This window comes from Saccopteryx bilineata, chromosome 2 (assembly GCF_036850765.1).
Source record: "Saccopteryx bilineata isolate mSacBil1 chromosome 2, mSacBil1_pri_phased_curated, whole genome shotgun sequence".
NCBI lineage: Eukaryota > Metazoa > Chordata > Mammalia > Chiroptera > Emballonuridae > Saccopteryx > Saccopteryx bilineata.
Genome location: NC_089491.1, coordinates 360,761,290 through 360,786,435, shown reverse-complemented (window position 1 = coordinate 360,786,435; position 25,146 = coordinate 360,761,290). Strand labels below are relative to the sequence as shown.

The following is a 25,146-nucleotide window of genomic DNA, read 5'->3' as shown; positions in this document are numbered from 1 at the left end:
GACCACAGCCACTCCAGTGCCTGGGGCAGAGGCTAAGGAGCCATCCCCAGCGCCCGGGCCATCCTTGCTCCAATGGAGCCTTGGCTGCGGGAGGGGAAGAGAGAGACAGAGAGGAAGGAGAAGGGGAGGGGTGGAGAAGCAGTTGGGCGCTTCTCCTGTGTGCCCTGGCCGGGAATCGAACCCGGGACTTCCGCACGCCAGGCCAACGCTCTACCACTGAGCCAACTGGCCAGGGCCATGTTACAATTTTTAAGACAAAAAGTAATGCTCAACAGTAAGTGCCAATAACCTCAGTTCTAACACTACTGGTTTCAAAATTCAAATTATAGAAGGGGGGAAATCCTAATATCCATATCAATGTACAGGAAAGACTTTACAGCCCTGCCCAGGAGCATCATCCCAGAACACCAAGGTTGTGGGTTCGATCCCTGGTCAGGTCACAAACAGGAATCAACCAATGAATGCATAAATACACAAATAAGTGAAACAATGTATCAATGTCTAAAAATCAATAAATAAAAATATAAAATCTGCAAACACCATCTTGAAGGAAAAAAAAAGACCTGAAGCACCACATGGCAACTAAACATTTTTTTTTTTCTTTTTCCGTATTTTTCTGAAGCTGGAAACGGGGAGGCAGTCAAACAGACTCCCAGATAGGCCCGACCGGGATCCACCCAGCATGCCCACCAGAGGGCGATGCTCTGCCCATCTGGGGCATTGCTCTGCTGTAACCAGAGCCATTCTAGCACCCGAGGCAGAGGCCACAGAGCCATTCCCAGCACCCGGGCCAACCTTGCTCCAATGGAGCCTCAGCTGTGGGAGGGGAAGAGAGAGACAGAGAGGAAGGAGAGGGGGAGGGGTGGAGAAGCAGATGGGCGCTTCTCCTGTGTGCCCTGGCCGGGAATCGAACCCAGGACTCCTGCACACCAGACTGATGGTCTACCACTGAGCCAACCGGCCAGGGCCAAACTTTTTATGAGGTAGACCTCATACCTTGTAAATGAGACCGATAATTCTTTCACCACTGAGGTACTGTTTTAGTGTTTAACTAGTTAATCAGTTGCTCAGCCCCCTGATACTGCACCACATCCTTAGGAGCAAGTCTGCAAGTAAATGCTGCTGTGATCTGCAAAGAGGACTAAATGTGAGTACTTGTTTCTTCACTACCAGGGACTCTGATGCACAGTGGTTTCTTCCTGAGCTCTGTGTAATGCCCAAGGCAAATCACCATCTGGTACAGCTATAGTCAAATCTACAATTGGTCCAGGAGCAAAAGATTACCCAGTTTATCTTCACTAATGAGTTCCAGTGATAATGAGAAAGAAACGAACCTAAATGGTATTAATTATTGGTATTCGCTCAACAGGAGACATCAGGGAACTTTGGCCTCCTTTGCTGGTGTAACCTAAGGTAACTGCTTTTCTAGTTTCTGTCTAACAGGAAAGCCATCAACAATTGCTAGCGTTCTTTTGATCCAGGCTTGCTGCAGGATTCCATTGGTCTCAGGGCAGGAAACACAAACAAATCTATATAAAGCCAGGGAAAAGCAACTACAGGAGTGGAATACAAGGGCCTTGTCATCAAACATTTTCAAACACACTAAAGTATACACTTGATAAATATTGAAAGGTTTCGCTGAAGGAGAAAAAAAAGTTAAGGAAACTACAACCGAAGGTATCATAAAACTATGGCCCATGAGCCAAATCCAGCTTGCTGCCTGTTTTTGTAAATAGTTTTACTGGAACACAGAAAGCTCATTTGTTGTTTTGTCTATGGCGGCTTTCTTTCTTTCTTTTTTTACTTTTTCTTATACAGGGACAGAGAGAGAGAGTCAAAGAGAGGGGTAGATAGGAACAGACAGACAGGAACAGAGAGAGATGAGAAGCATCAATCATCAGTTTTTCGTTTTGACACCTTCGTTGTTCATTGATTGCTTTCTCATGTGCCTTGACCGCGCGCCTTCAGCGGACCGAGTAACCCCTTGCTTGAGCCAGCGACTTTGAGTGGTGAGCATTTTTTATTTTGCTCAAGCCAGATGAGCCCGCGCTCAAGCTGGCAACCTCGGGGTCTCGAACCTGGGTCCTCAGTATCCCAGTCCAACGCTCTATCCACTATGCCACCGCCTGGTCAGGCTAAGGCGGCTTTCTTGCTACAACAGCAAAGATGAAGTGGTGTGACAAAGTCCATGTGGGCCTTTGCTGAAGAACTTGCAGATCTCTGGTCTAAGGAATAAGTAATATTTAGGGCCCATCAACAGTCTAGCATATCAATGGAAACAAGTGAAAACAATTCAGCTTTCATGATTCACTTGCCTCAGAGATGGACTGAAATGGGTGGTATTGGTAGAAAGTTGGTCTTTCAGATTTAACTGTTAAGTTAACCAGGAGAAAAGAAAAAGCTGCGCATCAAATCCTTGAAAATAGAAGTCTTACCCTGGTTCTAGTTCAAGTCAGAAAAGATCTCTAGCTCAACAACTGATAATACCTAAAACCAAGTTTCCTATCCTCTTGGTGAGAAGCAGGGAGATAATTACATATAATCAGTACATTTTAGCTAGACATAAAGAACTAATACAATGAACTAGACCTGAGGTTCCCAGACTGTACAGTGTCAGAGGCACTGTACCAAACTCAGAGGGGTGACAAGAAATATTTTAAATTTTTGACAGAAATATGGCAATACCAAATATCTGTTATGCCAGGTGAACTACTTAGCTGAAGACAGTTGATAAATTTATTACTACATTCCTTTCAACAATGCCTTATCTTTGCGAAGCTAGGTTTTGGCAGTTACTATGATAAAAAAACAAGTACTTTATGAAAATAAGTGTGGAACAAGAAATGAGGGTGCTGGCTGCCTGGCTCAGTGAATAGAGAGCATTGGCCCAGCATATGGCGTCCTGGGTTCAATTCCTGGTCAGGGCACACAGAAGAAGCAACCATCTGCTTCTCTTCTCCAACTCTTCTCCCCCTTCTCTCTCTCTTTTCTTCCTGCAGCCAGTGGTTCGAGCGTAAGCCCTGGGTGCTAAGGATAGCTCAGTTGGTTCCGCACCAGCTTCCGGCACTAAAATAACTCAGTTGGGAGCATCGGCCCCAGATGGGGTTGCTGGGGTGGATCCAGGTCAGGGTGCTTGCTGGACTCTATCTCACTACCTCCCCTCTTCTCTCTCTAAAAAAAAGGAAATGAGGGAGGTAGTGCACAATATGATCCCAAGTTTAAGAAATTGTTCAGTGTCTAATAGGTGTACACATCTCATTAGTTAAGTAACTGTAGTTATTTTTTTGTGTGTGATGGAGACAGACAGAGAGAGGAACAGACAGACAGAAATGGAGAGAGATGAAAGGCATCAATTCTTCCTTGCAGCTACTCAGTTGTTCATTGACTGGTTTCTCATATGTACCTTGACTGTGGGGCTACAGCAGACTGAGTGACCCCTTGCTCAAGCCACGACCTTGGACTCAAGCTGGTGACCTTGGGGTTTCAAACCTGGGTCCTCTGCATCCCAGTCTGACGCTCTATCCACTGTGCCACCGCCTGGTCAGGCAGTAACTACAGTTATTTAAGGTAAAATTAAAATACTGTTTTATTTCAATTCTGTTTATTACATTTTCAAAATAGGTACTAATTATTAGGATATAAATATTTAAGTTGTTTGAACATACCTACTTAATAAATGTAACTGTTAGATATTTCTTTTAGCTTGGGGCAAGTGAAATAGTACTGAGACACAATGGGTACTATACACCAAAGAAGTTTGGGACCTCTGGACTGCACTGTTGTGGTTGATACTGAGTTCCACAAAAGTGTAAATATTCAAACATGTGTTTAAAAATCATCTATGCAGATACCAGAGGGCCTGCCTTCAATGTCTGAGGCTGGATTGGTTGCTTCCCAAATCTCTTCCCATTGAGAGTCTATGATTTGAAATGAAGATATCCAAACAGGACAGAAGGAAAAGGGACAGTAGACACCTGTCTCAATGAACAATACATAAATCTATAATACCAGAAAAAGACAAACTGGACACAGCAAAGACACGCCACTCATGTTCTTTTACCTTCCAGTTTCTTTTTTTTCTTCTGTTAATAAAGGGGGAAATGGGATCTTCAGTCCTATTTTCCATACACAGGTCAAGAAGTCTTACCAACAGGCCCTGGCCGGTTGGCTCAGTGGTAGAGCGTTGGCCTGGAGTGCAGAGTCCCGGGATCGATTCCCAGCCAGGGCACACAGGAGAAGCGCCCATCTGCTTCTCCACCCCTCCCCTTCTCCTTCCTCTCTGTCTCTCTCTTCCCCTCCCACAGCCAAGGCTCCATTGGAGCAAAGTTGGCCCGGGTACTGAGGATGGTTCTATGGCTTCTGCCTCAGGCACTAGAATGGCTCTGGTTGTGACAGAGCAATGCCCCAGATGGGCAGAGCATCGCCCCCTGGTGGTATGCCGGGTGGATCCTGGTTGGGTGCATGCGGAGTCTGTCTGACTGCCTCCCCGTTTCCAATTTCGGAAAAATAAAAAATAATAAATAATAAAAAATTAATCTTACCAACTTATGTTTCTTAGGGTTCCATGTGGGGAGATGTGGAGTTGATATAATCAGTGCTACATATAATCAGGAACTCAAAACACTTTACAACTTCCCTATCTTTATCCTGAAGAGCAGGTGCAAGCCTAGAACACTAGAGAAGCTCCTTGGTTACTCTGAAGTATTACCTATCAAAGGCAAAATGCCAAGTTGAATCAGAGAATAGATAATTAGTGTATTTAAAGATTGTTTTAGACAGTCTACAGAGGTAAAAAATAAACTTTAACACTACAACTTACAAGATAAAATTCATCACTATTCTAGCTTCCAAGGAGCCATGTAACAAAAATCTAAGATAAAAAAATGAAAGATGCCTATACACTATTCTAGTGTTTTCTTTCCAGTACTACTTCTCTAAAATACTCAGGATATCCGCATGTTTAAAATCAGTCTTAAAGAAATAAATAAAAATAAATAAATCTGTCTTAATTAAAAAAAAATCTGTCTTAATTCTTAATCAGGAGCTCTAGGATAGAACAGATAGTATCTGTCTGTTCAGTTTTATTCCCCTAGAATATGAGTAACTAATCCAAAGAACTAGAATATGCAGAGGAATGCCCCCACTTTGGTTGTTAACCCGAATGAACCCCTTCTTTCCAGTGCCTTCATCCCTACTAGAGAAATCTAGTAGATGGGAAAAGAGGAAATATCTAGTAATTTATATTCCAGTGGGGACTCTGATCAAAGCAAATACACCACACAGGAAACTTCCATTTTAAAGGTGAGTGCAGGTGGTTCCTGGACACCTTTTATTTTTTTTAATTGACTTTAGAGAGGAAGAGAGAGAGAGAGATAGCAATTTGTTGTTCCCTTTATTTATGCATTCACTGGTTGATTCTTTTTTTTTTTTTTAAAGACTTTATTCAGTTTTCAGAGAGGAGAGAGAGGGAAAGAGGGAGAGAGAAAGAGAAGGGGAGGAGCAGGAAGCATCAACTCCCATATGTGCCTTGGCCAGGCAAGCCTGGGGTTTTGAACCAGCGACCTCAGTGTTCCAAATCTATGCTTTATCCCACTGCGCCACCACAGGTCAGGCTTTTTTTTTTTTAAGTGAGACTAGAGGAGATACAGAGACAAGATTCCCACATGCGCCCCAGCTGGGATCCAACCGGCAATCCCCATCTGGGGCTGATGCTCTGCCCACCATGGGCTACTTGCAACTGAGCTATATTTTTAGTGCCTGAGGCAGAGACTCCTCGGAGTCATCCTCAGTGCAGGAACCAAGGTGCTCAAATCAATCGAGCCATGGCTGAGGGAGGGGAACAGAAAGAAGGTAGAGGCGGAGCGGGGAGAAGCAGATGGTCATCTCTCCCATGTGCCATGGCTGGGAATCAAACCTGGAACTTCCACACGCTGGGTCGATGTTCCACCACTGAGCCAATCAGCCAGGGCCCACTGGTTGATTCTTGCATATGCCTTGACTGTAGATTGAACCCACAACCTTAGTGTATTAGGACAACTCTAAGTGAGCTACCCGGCCAGGGTGAGCAGTTTTTTTATTTCATACATAGTTTTGTTTTGTCAAACAAAAACCCTTTCTTAAAAAAAAAAAAAAAAAAAATCTTAGAGAGACCCTAATCTATAACACAGTTAAAAACAGAGTTACTGGCCTGACCTGTGGTTGCACAGTGGATAGAGCATCAACCTGGAATGCTGAGGTTGCTGGTTTGAAACCCTTGGCTTGCCTGGTCAAGGCACATACGCAACTACGAGTGAATGCTTCTTGTTCTTTCCCTTCTTCTCTCTAAAACAGCTGTTCTCAACCTGTGGGTCGCGACCCCGGCGGGGGTCGAATGACCAAAACACAGGGGTCGCCTAAAGCCATAAATATGTATTTTCCGATGGCTTTAGGTGACCCCTGTGTTTTGGTCGTTCGACCTCCGCCGGGGTCGCGACCCACAGATTGAGAACCGCTGCTCTAAAATCTATAAATAAAACATCTTAAAAAAATAAAACAGCCTGACCTGTGGTGGCGCAGTGGATAAAGCGTCAACCTGGAAATGCTGAGGTCACCAGGTCGAAACCCTGGGCTTGCCTGGTCAAGGCACATATGGGAGTTGATGCTTCCAGCTCCTCCCCCCTTCTCTCTCTGTCTCTCCCTCTCCTCTCTAAAAAAATGAATAAATAAAATAAATAAATAAATAAAATAAAACAATGCCTGACCAGGCGGTGGCGCAGTGGATAGAGCGTCGGACTGGAATGCAAAGGACCCAGGTTCAAGACCCCGAGATTGCCAGCTTGAGGGTGGGCTCATCTGGTTTGAGCAAAAAGCTCACCAGCTTGGACCCAAGGTCGATAGCTCCAGCAAGGGGTTACTCAGTCTGCCGAAGGCCCGCGGTCAAGGCACATATGAGAAAGCAATCAATGAACAACTAAGGTGTTACAATGAAAAACTAATGATTGATGCTTCTCATCTCTCTCTGTTCCTGTCTGTCTGTCCCTATCTATCCCTCTCTCTGACTCTCTCTCTCTGTCTCTGTAAAATAAATAAATAAATAAATAAATAAATAAATAAATAAATAAATAAAACGGAGTTACTGGCCCTGGCCAGGTGGTTCAGTTTGGCTGAAACATCATCCGGATATGCCAGGGCTACAGGTTCAATCTCCAGTCAGGACACACACACAGGAGTCAACTAATGAATGCACAGTAAGTGCAAAAACAAATCAATGTTTCTCTCTTCCTCTCTCTTCCTCCCCATTCCTCTCTATGTAAAATCAAAATAAACAAACAAACAGACCAGAGTTACTTTGGTTAACCCTTATAAATAGTACAAACATTCATGTACGTCGTCATGCTTCCTGACCATCTAGAGTACGATCACACATGTGTGAGGCAACATTTAAAAAAAGGCAAATGTATGTTCTTATTGTTGCCATAAATTGGTTATCAAACAAACTTGATTTTAAGTTAATAAAACTGTAACTAGAACTAATTTTATTTTTTGGAAAAAAACAAAAAAAACCCTCACTCCCAGGGGTCAGCGAGCATGAGAAATACTGAGGACTCAAAGGGTTAAGAAAGAGAGGGAACCCAGAGCACTGCATCCGCAGCTTTCCCCTCTCCCCAGCCACGTCCTAGGAACTCATGACATTGAGAAGTCTGAAGACTGCTGGTCTAATATGGTGTCTCTAGGGTCCTGCCCAATTCTAAAATATAATGATTCTATTGTTGTATCAACCACAACTTTTTTAAAAAAGAAAAAAACAAACCCTTCAGAATACATGCATAAAATGCAATAATTCTAATTAATTGAAAAATTCAAGTGAAGTGTAAAATTCCACTTAAAGGTACCTGGTTGCTCAGCCTGGCCACATAACTTAGTTGTTAAGTTTCGGCCCGTGAACAGAAGTTGCCGGTTCAATTCCCAGTCAAGGCACATATATAGGAACAGATCATTGTTCCTGACTCTCTTTTCTCTCTCTGTCTCCTTCCCTCTCTCTCTAAAATCAATAAATGTGATGTAAATAAATATTTTTAATTAATTAATAAAAAACCTTACCTGGCTGGTCCACAAATCTGGATTTATAGGGGGTCAAATTCAAATACATCAATAAATGTTATTGTCTTTTTTTAATCAGAATTCAAAGGTCAGAAAGCCAGAGACTCCTAATCTTATCTTTCAGTCTCATCTCTATAGGGATGAGGCATAGCTCCTATGAAAAACCAGAAATGGGAGCCCTGGCTGCATAGCTCAGTTGGTTAGAGCAGTGGTTCCCAACCCCCAGGCCACGGACCAGTAACGGTCCATGGGCCATTTGGTACCGGTCCACAGAGAAAGAATAAATAACTTACATTATTTCCGTTTTATTTATATTTAAGTCTGAACGATGTTTTATTTTTAAAAAAACATCCGTGCCTGACCTGTGGTGGCGCAGTGGATAAAGCGTCGACCTGGAAATGCTGAGGTCGCCGGTTCGAAACCCTGGGCTTGCCTGGTCAAGGCACATATGGGAGTTGATATTTCCAGCTCCTTCCCCCCTTCTCTCTCTCTTTCTCTCTGTCTCTCCCTCTCCTCTCTAAAATGAATAAATAAAAAATAAATTTATAAAAAAATAGTCATGATTTATCTTTAAAAAAAAAAAAAAAAAAAACATCCGTCTAAGACTCGCTCTTGACGCTTGTCTCAGTCACGTGATACATTTATCTGTCCCACCCTAAAGGCTGGTCCGTGAAAATATTTTCTGACATTAAACCGGTTCGTGGCCCAAAAAAGGTTGGGGACCACTGGGTTAGAGAATCATCCTGAAGCAAAGAGGTTGTCAGTTTGATCCTCGGTCAGGACATATGTAGGAACAGATCAATGTTCTTGTCTTTGTGCCTCTCCTTCCCCTCCTCTCTCACTAAAATCAATGTAAGGAAAAAAAAAATCCAGAAATGGGAAAGGAGAACTGTGCGTCCCTGCACAGATAGTGCAACTGAGGATATGCCGTTAGTGAACCCACATAAAACCTGCACAGAGGAGGGCAGCAGCACGCATATAAAGCAATCACAGACTGAATTTGGGTACGGCAGAAAAGGCACTAAGGTAGATCTGAGTTCATCTTATCTCTACTTCCAACTAATTTGAACAATCCATTAAATCTGTCTAAACAGTCTTTTTCATATAATGAATAACTAAGACGTCCTTTCCAGCTATAGAATTCTATGATGGTAAATTAACAATGTTTTTAATTACATATGATGTTTTAAAACTATACTTCGGGGAATTTGTTCTGACTTGAAAGTAGCCATCTTCAGGAATCAACAAATGTGGCTCAAAACCAATATCCAACTGCCTGACCTGTGGTGGTACAGTGGATAAGGCGTCGACCTGGAACGCTGAGGTTGCAGGTTTGAAACCCTGGGCTTACCTATCAAGGCACATATAGGAGTTGATACTTCCAGCTCTCCCTTCTGGCTCTCTCTCCCTTCTCTAAAATGAATAAATAAAATCTTAAAAAGAAAACTTACTGAAATCATAAACTAGTTTTCTACTTAAGTCTTTATTTCACAGAATTTTTGTTTCACAGCAGGGAAAGAAGCTCAACCACTTCTAAGCACTAAAGCCTCTAATCGAAGCAGGCATCTTTAAAAACAATTCAGAAAGGAAACACGGGTCCTGCCGGTTGGCTCAATGGTAGAGTGTCGGTCCAGCGTGTGGATGTCCTCAGTTCAATATCCAGTCAGAGCACACAGAAGAAGCGCCCATCTGCTTGTCCACCCCTCCCACTTCACTTCTCTCTCTTTGTCCCGCCCTCCTGCAGCCCTGGCTCAATTGGAGTGAGTTGGCCAGGGCGCTGAGGATGGCTCCCTGGCATCTGCCTCAGGCGCTAAAAAATGGCTCCGGTTGCAACTGAGCAAGGGCCCCAGATGGGCAGAGCATTGCCCCCTAGTGAGCTTGCTGGGTGGATCCTGGTGAGGTCACATGCAGGAGTCTGTCTCTGCCTCCCCTCCTCTCACAAAATCAAAAAAAATAAAGAAAAGAAAAATGCAGACGAGAAGCAAATTTAAAGTGCAATCTATTCTCTCCTGGTGTTAGCTGGCTTGTTCTATGAATGCTATTTTCACACTCTAACCCAATGCTAACAAGGTCTGCAATAAATGTCAAGTAACATCTATCATGTGCACAGCACAGTGTTAAATGTTGCCATCATTTAATTTTTTAAAGCTTTTTTTTTTAATTTTTAATTTTTTTTATTTTTTTACAGAGACAGAAAGAGAGTCAGAGTGAGGGATAGACAGGAACAGACAGACAGGAATGGGGAGATGAGAAGCATCAATCATTAGTTTTTCGTTGAGCATTGAGACACCTTAGTTGTTCATTGATTGTTTTCTCATATGTGCCTTGACCATGGGCCTTCAGCAGACCAAGTAACCCCTTGCTGGAGCCAACGACCTTGGGTCCAAGCTGGTGAAATTTTGCTCAAACCAGATGAGCCCACACTCAAGCTGGCGACCTCGGGGTCTTGAACCTGGGTCTTCCGCATCCCAATTTGACGCTCTATCCACTGCGCCACTGCCTGGTCAGGCTAAATTTTTAAAAAAAATTTATTCGGTAGAGCGTCGGCCTAGCGTGCGGAGGACCCGGGTTCGATTCCCGGCCAGGGCACACAGGAGAAGCGCCCATTTGCTTCTCCACCCCTCCGCCGCGCCTTCCTCTCTGTCTCTCTCTTCCCCTCCTGCAGCCAAGGCTCCATTGGAGCAAAGATGGCCCGGGCGCTGGGGATGGCTCTGTGGCCTCTGCCCCAGGCGCTAGAGTGGCTCTGGTCGCAACATGGCGACACCCAGGAGGGTCGCAACATGGCGACGCCCAGGATGGGCAGAGCATCGCCCCCTGGTGGGCGTGCCGGGTGGATCCCGGTCGGGCGCATGCGGGAGTCTGTCTGACTGTCTCTCCGTTTCCAGCTTCAGAAAAATGCAAAAAAAAATTAAAAAAAAAAAAAAATTTATTAATTTTAATTTATTGTACCATCATCTAAATTTAAATAAAAGCATAATGCTAGAAACTTTTTTTTTAATGTTAATTCATTCACACCAGATTTATTGATTTTAGTGAGAGAGAGGACAAAGGGGAACAGAGAAAAAGAGAGAGAGAGAGAGAGAGAGAGGGAAGGAGAGAGAGTCAGGATCGAAAGAAACTTGTGTTTTTTTAAACTTCCAAACCCTAAGCGGGAAAAAGTTGTGAAGCCTAAACAACATACATTTCATTTCTCCTCAAAGCAGGGACACGATACTTTCAGGTCTCAAAGAATACAGTTCAAAAACACAGTTTCCATCAAATCTGTATAACTCAGCCTGACCTGTGGTGGCACAGTGGATAAAGCGTCAACCTGGAAACACTGAGGTTGCCGGTTCAAAACCCTGGCTTGCCTGGTCAAGGTACATATGGGAGTTGATGCTTCCTGCTCCTCCCCCTTCTCTCTCTCTCTCCCCCCTCTCTCCTCTCTAAAATGAATAAATAAATAAATTAAAAAAAAAAAATCTGTATAACTCAACTAACCCTCCTTTGCATCCACTATTCAGAATGTAAAAGAAAAAAGGAGACTGGTTCACATAAATTCTAGCGTATTCTATGCACTAACACTTCTACTTAGAGGGCAGCTCTTACTCTTCAATGTACAAATATGACCAAAGAAAACAAAATTTAGAGATTTCAGTTTATAAGAATATACTTTGCCCCTTCTCAGCTAATCTGTGCTTGCATATCTTCAGCCTGTGCTTATGAAAGCTACTTGCTTACATTCAAGTTATAGTATCAGCAGACTCTGAAAGATGTAATAGCATGCCTCTTCTGTACAGCTTTTATGCTGAAGCACTAGCTCTCCATAATTCAGAAAGGGAGAGGGGAGGTTGGGAGAGAGGAAGGCAAAGAGAGGGAAGAGACAAAGTTATGAGTGTCTAAAGAGAGGAATAAAGGAATAAACACAATGCAATGGTTTGCCAGAGAAGATGTTTTACCAAAGATAAAGGCAATTAACTTATTCCTCAGGAGGTACTGGCTTCTTGGCTGCTAAATGCATTACACAACAAAGACCAAATAAACCTGCGGCTCCTTGAATTGATACTTTTGGGAGTGTGTCTCTTCATATTTGCACTATATTTCACTTTTCCTCCTGAATTTGTTTGTTGTTTTTTTAACGAGGGGGGGGGAGGAGAGAGATAAGAAATGAGAAGCATCAACTCATACTTGCAGCACCTTAGTTGTTCATTGATTGCTTTCTCATATGTGCCTTGACCAGGGGGCTCCAGTCAAGCCAGTGACCCCTTGCTCAAGTCAGTAACCTTTGTCTAAAGCCAGTGACCATGGGGTCATGTCTATAATCCCACGCTGAAGCCAGCAAGCCCGTGATCAGGTTGGTGAGCCCGCATTTAAACCAGATGAGCTCATGCTCAAGCCAGTGACCTCAGGGTTTCAAACCTGGGTCCTCAGCATCCCAGGTTGATGCTCTATCCACTGTGCCACTGCATGGTCAGGCATTCCTCCTGAATTCTTACTTGAACACAATCAATCAACAGTACAGTAAGGAACCCCATGCCCAGAAAGTAAAAAAGTAAGTTTCTGTGGGAAAATTCCATTTAAGTGCTTTGATAGAACTACTTATAATGCTCGAATCTTTGTGAACCCACCTTATTTCAGACAATGATAGAAAGAAAAGAAATAAATTAGAATATAGATGAGAAAAAATACTATAGGTTAATTTCTGTGAATTCAGGTGGTATTATTAAAGTAATCAAACTATGCTTAATAGATCAATCAGAACATTCAGTTATACAGTTTTAAGCTTACTCATTCCAAAAAGTTTTCTATAAAGAGAAAATCAAACATTAAATACCAAAATCAGTACTTAATGGTTCAACATCTACAACATCACAATGCTGGTGCTTGTACTCAGCATTCCTACAAAGCTCTAAGAGGTCTGAAAGGGAGACCCTGTAGCAGATCTCTTCTTTCTATATTTTGCACATTATGTACCTCCAAAGCCAAGGCTGTCTTGTCGTAGGCATTAGGGACTCGCTTCTGGATTACCCTGGCATAAATGGGCCCATTCTGGAGGTTAGGGAGCGGAGTGTTGACGCTGGGTTGGGCATAGGGCCCAGGCTCCGGCCCACCCAGTGGCTGTGGGTGGGAACCCTCCTGGTTACCTCCAATCACAGCCGATACTGAGGCGGAGGCAGGTCTATACTTCTCCACGTAAGGGACTGGAATCATCCCCCTCTTGCCTTCGCTGTCCTCTGCATTCCACCACTGCTCTTCAGGCTTATCCCGGATTCTCAGGATGTCTCCTTTCTTAAAGGGAAGATCTTCTTCATCATTCCCATTAAAGTCAAAGAGGGCTCGCACATATTCTGCCTCCTCCTGCCTGAGAATCACTCCACTACCCTGCCTGGATCTGGAAACTGGTTCTATCAACGTTGTAGTGTCCAAATAGTGTATTTTGTAGAATTCCAGTAAAGCAGGCAATGAATCAAATTCTTGATCTCCTATTCGGAGTCTGGAAGGGCTCACCCCTGGAAAAAAAAAATAGAGCAGGATATTATTAAAGATGTATTACACTGGTGATGAAAACATACATTTAGCCTGACCAGGCAGTGGAGCAGTGGATAGAGCAGGGGTCCCCAAACTACAGCCCGTGGGACGCATGCGGCCCCCACCACACTTCTGGAAGGGGCACCTCTTTCATTGGTGGTCAGTGAGAGGAGCATAGTTGCCACTAAAATACTAGTCAGTTTATTGATTTAAATTTACTTGTTCTTTATTTTAAATATTGTATTTGTTCCCGTTTTGTTTTTTTACTTTAAAATATGTGCAGTGTGCATAGGGATTTGTTCATAGTTTTTTTTATAGTCCGGCCCTCCAACATCTGAGGGACAGTGAACTGGCCCCGTGTAAAAAGTTTGGGGACCCCTGGGATAGAATGTCAAACTGGGATGTGGAAGGACCCAGGTTTGAGACCCCAAGGTCTCCAGCTTGAGCACGGGCTCATCTGGCTCGAGCAAAAAGCTCATCAGCTTGGACCCAAGGTTGCTGACTTGGGCAAGGGGTTACTCGGTTTGCTGAAGGCCCGCACTCAAGGCACATATGAGAAAGCAATAAATGAACAACTGTGTGGCAATGAAAAACTGATGATTGATGCTTCTCATCTCTCTCCATTCCTACCTGTCCCTATCTATCGCTTCCTGACTCTCTAAAAAAAAAACCATTTAGTCACTACTTAATCAGAAAAAATAATTCTTTCTCCTCATAGTAAACAAATCCTATTTTGTAGTGAAAACACTCCCTGGGAAGACAGATGTCAGTCACTGCCACTCACAGCAGAGAAGGAACAGAAGGCCATGATAGAACAAGCCACTCAGGACATGCTCTCATATTGAACCTAAGACAGTAACATGTGGACACTTTTTGTTCCTTCTCCCAAAATGGTCTGTTGCTATCTCATTTACATAGCAGCATAAGGTTCAAGGTTTTGTTGCAATCTTTTCAACCTATGTAGCAAGCTCTCCTTTTTCATGGGTCCCAGCAGCTATTCCAGGAAGAGATGGGGAGAACTTGGCAACTATCTACACTAGGCTCATAAATTCATTCTCTTCACATCTAGAATGTACAATGTGAAAGAAAAACAATGTTATACTGATTGCTGATATCAATCTTGTTTAGAACTGCCAAAAAAACAGCTTAACCGGGAGAAGAAAAACCCAAGGAGCCGAAACGGAAACTAAGAAACTAACTGCTTAAAAATCAATTCCTGCCTGACCAGGTGGTGGCGCAGTGGATACAGCGTCGGACTGGGATGCAGAAGGACCCAGGTTCGAGACCCACGAGGTCACCAGCTTGAGCGCAGGCTCATCTGGCTTGAGTAAAAAAAAAAAAAAGCCCTGGCCAGTTGGCTCAGTGGTAGAGTGTCGGCCTGGCGTGCAGAAGTCCTGGGTTCGATTCCCGGCCAGGGCACACAGGAGAAGCGCCCATCTGCTTCTCCACCCCTCCCCCTCTCCTTCCTGTCTGTCTCTCTCTTCCCCTCCCGCAGCTGAGGCTCCACTGGAGCAAAGATGGCCCAGGCGCTGGGGATGGCTCCGTGGCCTCTGCCCCAGGCGCTAGAGTGGCTCTGGTCGCAGCAGAGCAACGCCCCGGAGGGGCAGAGCATCGCCCCCTGGTGGGCGTGCTGGGTGGATCCCGGTCGGGCGCATGCGGGAGCCTGTCTGTCTCTCCCCGTTTCCAGCTTCAGAAAAATATTTTTTAAAAAATACAAAAAAAAAAAAAAAAAAAAAAAAAGCTCACCAGCTTGGACCCAAGGTCACTCGTTCCAGCAAGGGGTTACTCGGTCTGCTGAGGGCCCGCAGTCAAGGCACATATGAGAAAGCAATCAATGAACAACTAAGAAGTCACAACAAGCAACGAAAAACTAATGATTGATGCTTCTCATCTCTCTCCGTTCCTGTCTGTCTTGTCCCTATCTCTGCCTGTTAAAAAAAAAAAAAAAAAATCAATTCCTGGGCCCTGGCTGAGTAGCTCAGTTGGTTAGAGCATCATTCCAACATGCCAAGTTTGTGGGGTCAATCCCAGTTAAGAATGAATCAAGGCCCTAGATGCATAGCTTCGTTGGTTAGAGGGCTGTTCTGACATGTCAAGGCTGCAAGGTCAAGCCCGAGCTGGACATATACAAGAATCAACCACTGCTGGACCAGGCGGTGGCGCAGTGGATAGAGTGTTGAACTGGGATGCGGAGGACTCAGGTTCGAGACCCCGAGGTCGCCAATTTGAGCACAGGCTCATCTGGTTTGAGCATAGCTCACCAACTTGGACCCAAGGTTGCTGGCTCGAGCAAGAGATTACTCGGTCTGCTGTAGCCTGTGGTCAAGACACATATGAGAAAGCAATCAATGAACCACTAAGGTGTCGCAATGAAAAACTGATGATTGATGCTTCTCATCTCTCTCTGTTCCTGTCTGTCTGTCCCTATCTATCCCTCTCTCGGTCTCTGAAAAAAAAATCAATAAATGGGGAAAAAAATCAATTCCTAAAGTCATCACTTAAAACATGGAAACTGGACTCTTCCCTGAGAAACAGAGTCATAATAAATGGTAAACTAGGCTGTTTGCGCAAAAAAATAAAGAAGTGTTAGCCTGACCTGTGGTGACACAGTGAATAAAGCATTGACCCTGGAATGTTGAAATCCCATTTGAAACCCTGGGCTTGCCAGGTCAAGGGACATACGAGAAGCAACTACATACTATAAGTTGATGCTTCCTGCTCCTCCACTCACCACACCTTCTCTCTCTCTCAATAAATAAAATCTTTTTCCCCCCCTGCATTTCCAAGTGAGGAAGTGACACAGACTCACACATGAACCACAAATGGGATCCAACCAGCAACTCCCATCTGAGGCCAATGGTCTGCCCATCTGGGGCTATGCTCACAACTGAGCTATTTTAAGCATATGAGGAGAAGGCTCCAGGGAGTCATACTCAGAGCCATGGGCCGATGCACTTGAACCAATGTAGCCATGGCTGCGAGAGAGAGACACAGAAAGAGGGGGAAGGGTAGAGAAGCAGATGGGTGCTTCTCCTGTGTGCCCTGGCCATAAACAGAACCCGGGACATCCACACGCCAGGCCGACACTCTACTGCTGAGCCAACTAGCCAGGGCCTCAATAAATAAAATCTTTAAAAAAAAAATGTTAAGGGCCTTGGCCGGTTGGCTCAGTGGTAGAGCGTCAGCCTGGCATGCAGGAGTCCCGGGTTCAATTCCCGGCCAGGGCACACAGGAGAAGCGCCCATCTGCTTCTCCACCCCTCCCCCTCTCCTTCCTCTCTGTCTCTCTCTTCCCCTCCCGCAGCCAAGGCTCCATTGGAGCGGGGTTGGCCCAGGCACTGAGGATGGCTCTATGGCCTCTGCCTCAGGCACTAGAATGGCTCTGGTTGCAGCAGAGTGTCGCCCCCTGGTGTGCATGCCAGGTGGATCCCAGTCGGGCGCATGCGGGAGTCTGTCTGACTGCCTCCCCGTTCCCAATTTCAGAAAAATACAAAAAAAAAAAAAAAAAAAAAAAAAAAAAAAAGTTAGGGCCTCAATAAATAAAATCTTTAAAAGAAAAAAGTGTTAGACCCTGGCTGGTTGCCTCAGTGGTAGAGTGTCAGCTCGGCATGTGAATGTCCCGGGTTCGATTACCAGTCACGGCACACAGGAAAGGCGCCCATCTGCTTCTCCACCCTTTCCCCCCTATCCTTCCTCTCTGTCTCTCTCTTCCTGTCTCACAGCCATGGCTCCACTGGAGCAAAGTTGGCCCAGGCACTAAGGATGGCTCCATGGCCTTGCCTCAGGTGTTATGGCTCCAGCTGCAATGGAGCATTGCCGCCTAGTGGGCTTGCTGGGTGGATCATGGTCAGACGCATGCAGGAGGAGCCTGTCTCTCTGCCTCCCTGCTTCTCACTTCAGAAAAATACAAAAAAAAAAAAAAGAAAAAGAAAAAAGAAACTGTTAAAATCCTCAACCTCTGGTGACACACAGAGAATCCAAGAGAAAGGACATATTAGGAATACTTAAAATTCCTACCATGCAAAAGTGTGTGTGGCCCTAGACACAGGGCATACTTCAGAATGCATTCCTGCCTGACCAGGCGGTGGCACAGTGGATAGAGCGTCCGACTGGGATGTGGAGGATCCAGGTTCAAGACCCTGAGGTTGCCAACTTGAGCACGGGCTCATCTGGTTTGAGCAAGGCTCACCAGCTTGAGCCCAAGGTTGCTAGCTCGAGCAAGGGGTCACTCGGTCTGCTGTAGACGTCCCCCCCCCCATCAAGGCACATATGAGAAAGCAATCAATGAACAACTAAGGAACCGCAATGAAGAATTGGTATTTCTCATCTCTCTCATTTCCTGTCTGTCCCTCTCTCTGACTCTCCCTGTCTCTGCCACACACACAAAAAATAATTCTGAGTTCTAGAATTGAAGAATAAACACATATTATTTCAAAAACAAAGTTTTCTAATGAAGAATACAAACCTTTAATTTGCACCCCGCTAAACATCCAAAATATCAAACTATATTTGTTGGATTCTTTACCAGTGGTAAAATATCACCCCACTGTATAGATGTCCCAGGTTCAATTCCGTTCAGGGCACACAGAAGAAGTAACCATCTGCTTCTCCACCCCTCCCCCTCCCACAGTCATGGCTCAAATGGTTCTAGAGCATTAGCCCAGGCACTGAGGATGGCTCGGTGGAGCCTCTGCCTCAGGCACTACAAATAGCTTGGTTGCGAGCATAGCCCAAGATGGGCAGAGCCTGGGCCCCAGACAGGGGTAGCCAGGTGGATCCTGGTTGGGGTACAAGCAGGAGTCCATCAATCTCTCCTCCTCCCACTTAGCCCCACTTAGAAAAGAAGAAAAAAAATAGTAATAATCACTGCCAATTTAAAAAGAAATGCTATCTCTTTTGAAATATCTTTAGTTGCTTTTTACATTTGACTATTTGTACTTCTTTTAGGAAGGTTACTTGTTAAAGTCCTTTTTTAAGGGAAAACAGCCAATCTACCCTTTCCCCTTGTATTAACACTGGCTCACCCATCTAAGCCATAGTGACTGCACTGGCTGGATAACTCAGTTGGTTAAGAGCTTCGTCCCAATGCATAGGTTGCCAGTAGGATCCTTAGGGCACATATAGGAACAGATTGATATCCCTGTATCTCTCTCTTTCCCTCTCTCTCTCTCTCTCCCTTCTTCTCTAAAATCAATAAACATTATAAATAAGTAAACAGCGCCTGACCTGGGGTGGCGCAGTGGATAAAGTGTCGACCTGGAAATGCTGAGGTCACCGGTTCGAAACCCTGGGCTTGCCTGGTCAAGGCACATATGGGAGTTGATGCTTCCAGGTCCTCCCCCCTTCTCTCTCTGTCTCTCCCTCTCCTCTCTAAAATGCATAAATAAAAAATAAATAAAAATTAAAAAAAACAAACAAGTAAACAGCCCAACCAGGCAATGGTGCAGTGTGGTAGAGCCTGGGATGCTAAGGACCCAGGTTCAAAATTCCAAGGTTGCTGGCTTGAGCATGGGCTCATCGGCTTGAATGCGGGGTCACCGGCTTGAGCATGGGATCATAGAAATGACTACCTGGCCAATGGCTTGAAGCTCAAGGTCACTGACTTGAGCAAGGGATCACTGGCTCAGCTTGAACTGCCCCCCCCCAAACTCTGGTCAAGGCACATATGAGAAAGCAATCAATGAATAACTAAGGTGCTACAACTATGAGTTGATGTCTCCCATCTCTCTTCCTGTCAGTCTGCCTCTTTCACGCTAAAATAAATAAATAAATAAATAAATAAATAAAAGCCACAGTAATTAATGCTGTGAAATAGGAACACTGTGGTAGTCCAGATGCCTAAATTAATTAGCCACTCTAAAAAATTACTCAATTATTTTGTTCAATGTTAGAAAACATTTCTTCCAGAATGACCAGAAAAAATACATTTAAAATTCTCTACTGAAGAGGGGTGAAAAGATAAGCTTTGGAAGTTAACCAAACCAAAAGTCTTTAATACAAATGAATACTAATTAAGTGCCTTCTCTCTTCACCCAAATGAATGATGAGACCAAGACATAATTTAAAGGAGTTGCACATTTCTTATATTACAAAAGTCCACTTGTGGAATTCATGGCTGTAAGCTAAAATAAATTAATAGCCCACTCAGTAATGCTGTCTCTCCAACTCAATACAATGAAACAGATGCCCAGACCCAGGACTGTCTATCCATGACACACACTGAGGATGACAGAGAGTCTTTGCCCCTAACAGTTCCAAGTGCAGGACTTCCCCAAGATTTTGGTTATGACCACAGCAGAGCATGGTGGTGCTATATTCTGGAGTTTCTCATTTCTAAAGTAGATCACCAATAAGAAATTATTGCTGCTCAAGTAAGCAAGGAGTTGCATGGCCACCTTGCCTATCACAACTAGGCTAGTTCAGTAATTCCTCAGGCCAGCTGAACTATGTTAAAGACAGGGTCAGTTGTGAGCTCCAAGGAGACCTACTTAGCACTGCTGGATCAAGAAAGTATCCAAGGAAGAGTGGTAGAGAGAACCCTCACATCAGCAAAGAGCCCATGGTTTAGAAAATGGTCCTGGTAACACCTGAGGAGAAAGGCTCCCTTGCTAGAGTTTACCCAACTACACGCCAAGGTACAACAGCCAAATGGTTTTCACTAGTCACCTTGGTGGGACTGGTTGGCTAACAGTAAGTGCTCAGAAAGTATTCGATTAGGGGTCGGGAACCTATGCCTCGCAAGTCAGATGTGGCTCTTTTGATGGCTGCATCTGGCTCGCAGACAAATCTTTAATAAAAAATAATAATAATGTAGCCTGACCAGGTGGTGGGACAGTGGATAGAGCATTGGACTGGGATGCTGAGGACCCAGGTTCAAGACCCTGAGGTCGCCAGCTTGAGCACGGGCTCATCTGGTTTGAGCAAAAGCTCACCAGCTTGGACCCAAGATCACTGGCTTGAGCAGGGGTTACTCGGTCTGCTGAAGGCCTGCAGTCAAGGCACATATGAGACAGCAATCAATGAACCATTAAGGTATTGCAATGCACAACGAAAAACTGATGATTGATGCTTCTCATTTCTCCGTTCCTGTCTGTCTGTCCCTGTCTATCCCTCTCTCTGACACTGTAAAAAAAACAAATAAATAATAATAATGTTAAAAATATAAAACATTCTCACGTATTACAATCCATTCATTTCCTACCGCTCATGTTCACAGCTGCAGGTGGCTGGAGCCAATCACAGCTGTCTTCCGGGACAACACCAAATTTTTATTGGATAATGCTTAACGTACACAGGTCGTTGTATGGCTCTCATGGAATTACATTTTAAAATATGTGGCATTCATGGCTCTCTCAGCCAAAAAGGTTCCTGATCCCTGTACTAGATATTATTCTTTTTAAAAGATTGATTGACTTTAGAGAGGAAGGGAGGGAAGGAGGGAGGAAGAGGATGACTGGGAGGGAAAGAAAGGGAAAGAGAAAAAGAAAAAGAGAGCAAGATAGGCACATCAATCTGTTCCTGTATGTGCCCTGATCGGGGATAAAACTGGCATCCTCTGCACTTTGGGATGAAGCTCCAGACAGGGCTAGTTATTATTATTTTTTCCCTGAAATGAGAAGCGGGGAGGCAGAGAGACAGACTCTCGCATGTGCCCAACTGGAATCCACCTGGCATGCCCACTAGGGGGCGATGCTCTGCCCATCTGGGGCCTTGCTCTGTTGCAACCAGAGCCATTGTGGCACCTGAGGTGGAGGCCACACAGCCATCCTCAGTGTCCGGGCCAACTTTGCTCCAATGGAGCCTTGGCTAAGGGAGTGAAAAAGAGAGATACAGAGAAAGGAGAAGGGGGGAAGGGTGGAGATGCAGATAGGCGCCTCTCCTATGTATCCTGGCCAGGTATAGAACCCAGGACTTCCACACGCCAGGCCATCACTCTACTGCTGAGCCAACTGGCCAGGCTCTAGTTATTATTCTTTTTTTTTTTCAAACATTTTTATTTTATTTTTTTACAGAGACAGAGAGAGAGTCAGAGAGAGGGATAGATAGGGACAGACAGACAGGAACGAAGACAGATGAGAAGCATCAATCATCAGTTTTTCGTTGCAACACCTTAGTTGTTCATTGATTGCTTTCTCATATGTGCCTTGACCATGGGCCTACAGCGGATGGAGTAACCCCTTGCTCGAGCCAGGAACCTTGGGTCCAAGCTGGTGAGCTTTACTCAAACCAGATGAGCCCGTGCTCAAGCTGGCGACCTCGGGGTCTCGAACCTGGGTTCTCCACATCCCAGTCTGATGCTCTATCCACTGCGCCACCGCCTGGTCAGGCTCTAGTTATTATTCTTAATGAACATAACTTAAAGTGAGGCACCCGACCTGTGGTGGCACAGTTGACCCAAAATGCTGAGGTTGACGGTTGGAAACCCCAGGCTCACCTAGTCAAGGCATGTACAAAAAGCAATCAATGAACAACTAAAGTGAAGCAACTATGAGTTGATGCTCCTCCCTCTCTTCTCTCTCACATCCCAAAACTCAAAAAATAAAAAATTTAAAAGTGCAGAGATTATTGGTTCATTCCCCAGTCAAGGCACATATAAAAGCAGATCATTGTTCCTGTCTCTCTCTCTCTCTCTCTCTCTCACTTCCTCTTTCTCTCTAAAACCAATAAACACTTTTAAAATCCTTTAAAAATTAAAAAATAAATAAAAATATAAAGTGAGGGGAAGAAGTTAAAATCAGTTCCCAGCTTTGAGAAGCTCATAGCATAGTTGGGGATACAAAAGCATACAGAGCCTGACAAGGTGATGGCTCAGTGGATAGAGCGTCGGACTAGAATGCAGAAGGACCCAGGTTCGAGACCCCGAGGTCACCAACTTGAGCGTGAGCTCATCTGGTTTGAGCAAAAGCTCACCAGCTTGGACCCAAGGTCGCTGGCTCGAGCAAGGGGTTACTCGGTCTGCTGAAAGGCCCGCGGTCAAGGCACGTATGAGACAGCAATCAATGAACCACTAAGGTATCGCAACGCACAATGAAAAACTGATGATTGATGCTTCTTATCTCTCTGTTCCCGTCTGTCTGTCCCTATCTATCCCTCTCTCTATAAATAAAAAAAAATATTTAAAAATAAATAAAAAGCATACAGAGTATGATTGGTGAGCAAGAAGCAAAGTCTAAGGAAGCATGTCTAAGGAAGATATCATTTCCCGGCTTTCACTTTCAACTGGAGATGTGTTCTTACAAAACAATAAATAAGGCCCTGGCCGGTTGGCTCAGCGGTGGAGCATTGGCCTGGCGGGCAGGGGTCCCAGGTTCGATTCCCAGCCAGGGCATACAGGAGAAGCCTGCTCACCTAGTCAAGGCATGTACAAGGGAGGAGCATCAACTCATAGTTGCTTCACTTTAGTTGTTCATCTGCTTCTCCACCCCTCCCCCTCTCCTTCGTCTCTGTTCTCTCTTCTCCTCCCACAGCCGAGGCTCCATTGGAGCAGAGATGGCCCGGGCCCTGAGGATGGCTCTGTGGCCTCTGCCTCAGGCGCTAGAATGGCTCTGGATGCGACAGAGCGACGCCCCAGAGGGGCAGAGCATCGCCCCCTGATGGGCATGCTGGGTGGATCCCGGTTGGGTGCATGCGGGAGTCTGACTGCCTCCCTGTTTCCAGCTTTGGAAAGATGAAAAAAGAAAAAAGTTTAAATAAATAAATAAATAAGTTGTAGCACCTTACCAGGCAGTGGTGCAGTGGACAGAGCATCAGACTGGGACGCAGAGGACCCAGGTTCGAAACCCTGAGGTCACCGGCTTGAGTGAGAGCTCATCAGCTTGAACATGGAATCATAAACAAGACCCCACGGATGCTGGCTTCAAGACCAAGGTCACTGGTTTGAGCCCAAGCTCACTAGCTTGAGCAAGGGGTCACTCGGTCTGCTGTAGCCCCTGGGTCAAGGCACATATGAGAAAGCAATCAAGGAAAAACTAAGGTGCCACAACGAAGAACTGATGCTCTTCATCTCTGTCTTCCTGTCTGTCCCTATCTGTCCCTCTCTCTGTCACACACACAAAAAAAGCTGTAGCAACAACAAACGGTTCTCAGATACAACAAAATGACAATGAAAGTGCAGTTCTGACCATCACTTCAACATTTGCAAGGCACCCTTTTTAACTCTAAGAAGAAAGGCAACCACTCCTTATCACCCACTGTTAGGGTTCCATTACTGTACTAGTCCAAGTGAAATGTTTTGTTGTTTTTTTTGTTTGTTTTTTTTTTGGTGCAGGAGGCAGGGTTTAGAAGAATAAGACCACTAAGCCAAGTCCCTTACAAAGGTCAATGTTAGAATTCTAAACAGAAAAACTGGAAGCTCATCAGCCATAGAGGTCAGAAGTTGGTTCAACTCATTTCTTATTCAAACGCTTCATGATGTTAACTGATGGGGTTTTTTTTTCCAGTTTGGCAATCCCAACAGTCACAGAAATACAAGTTAAACACCAAGGGAAATCTTTGATGTTACCTATAAACTCTTCATTTATTCTAATGACACTACAAGAAGCTCACAAAGGCATACCTGTTACTGTGTACTGCGGGAGCAGTTAGATACATGGGGCAATCAAGCTTTGTTGATCCAAACTCCAGAAGAAAAAAGGGAAACAATACACATGCCACAGATAAGCCCAAACTTTACCACAACTGTATGTATTTCAGCTCATTTTCCCTAGTTCATCTCCTTCTAACCACAAGCAATCAAAGGTAGGAAACAGAAGGCAGGGAAGGAAGGCGATATAGTCAGTCAGTCTAGAGAGGTGAACCAACGACAGGGTTCTCATTGCCAGGACTTGGAAAACCTCACTGAATTATTTTACATCAAACTTGTGCCGGATTCTGAACATGTAGTTTAAACCAACACATTCAAAAGTAAAAATCAACACAAGCAGTTAGATACTGTTTTGGTTTCTCTATGTGTTCAACTTACTATTTTTAAGAAGTTGAACACATAGGTCTGACCTGTGGTGGCGCAGTGGATAAAGCGTCAACCTGGAATGCTGAGGTCGCTGGTTTGAAACCTGCACTTATCTGGTCAAGGCACATATGGGAGTTGATGCTTCCTGCTCCTCCCCCCTTTCTCTCTCTCTCTCTCTCTCTCTCTCTCCTCTCTAAAATGTATAAATAAATAAATAATTAATTAAAAAAAAGAAGTTGAACACATAGAGATTACATCAGTTTTTACCATACCACTCTCTGAAAGTTATATGAACACCCAAGAGCTTTGTGGGCTAAAACAGACCAAGTTACTTCTGGTATGGGTACCACCACAGGGGCAACATCACCAGCCTCTTCTTAATCTCACAGCACTTCCTTTATCCCTTCTTTCTTAATTCCCACTCCCTCTCTTCCTTCTCCTTAGCCTATGGAATGTATAGAGGTTGCTTAAACACTTCCCACTGCCTGTCCAATACAAAGGGCTAAAAAGGCCTGACCAGGTGGTGGTGCAGTGGATAGAGCGTTAAACTGGGATGCGGAGGACCCAGGTTCAAGACCCCAAGGTCTCCAGCTTGAGTGCGGGCTCATCTGG

At 44.7% G+C, this 25,146-nt stretch overlaps 1 protein-coding gene across 2 annotated transcripts in view; it reads right to left on the bottom strand.

Annotated features, from left to right (window-relative positions):
* CRK (CRK proto-oncogene, adaptor protein) overlaps positions 1 to 25,146 on the bottom strand; it is a 51,921-nt gene that overhangs the window by 14,941 nt on the left and 11,834 nt on the right. The window contains exon 2 of one of the 2 annotated variants that reach the window (XM_066263085.1): positions 13,033 to 13,568. In XM_066263085.1, the coding sequence (XP_066119182.1) occupies positions 13,033 to 13,568 (536 nt within the window). The remainder of the gene's footprint in view (positions 1 to 13,032; positions 13,569 to 25,146) is intronic. The other variant, XM_066263086.1, reaches the window with a different exon arrangement.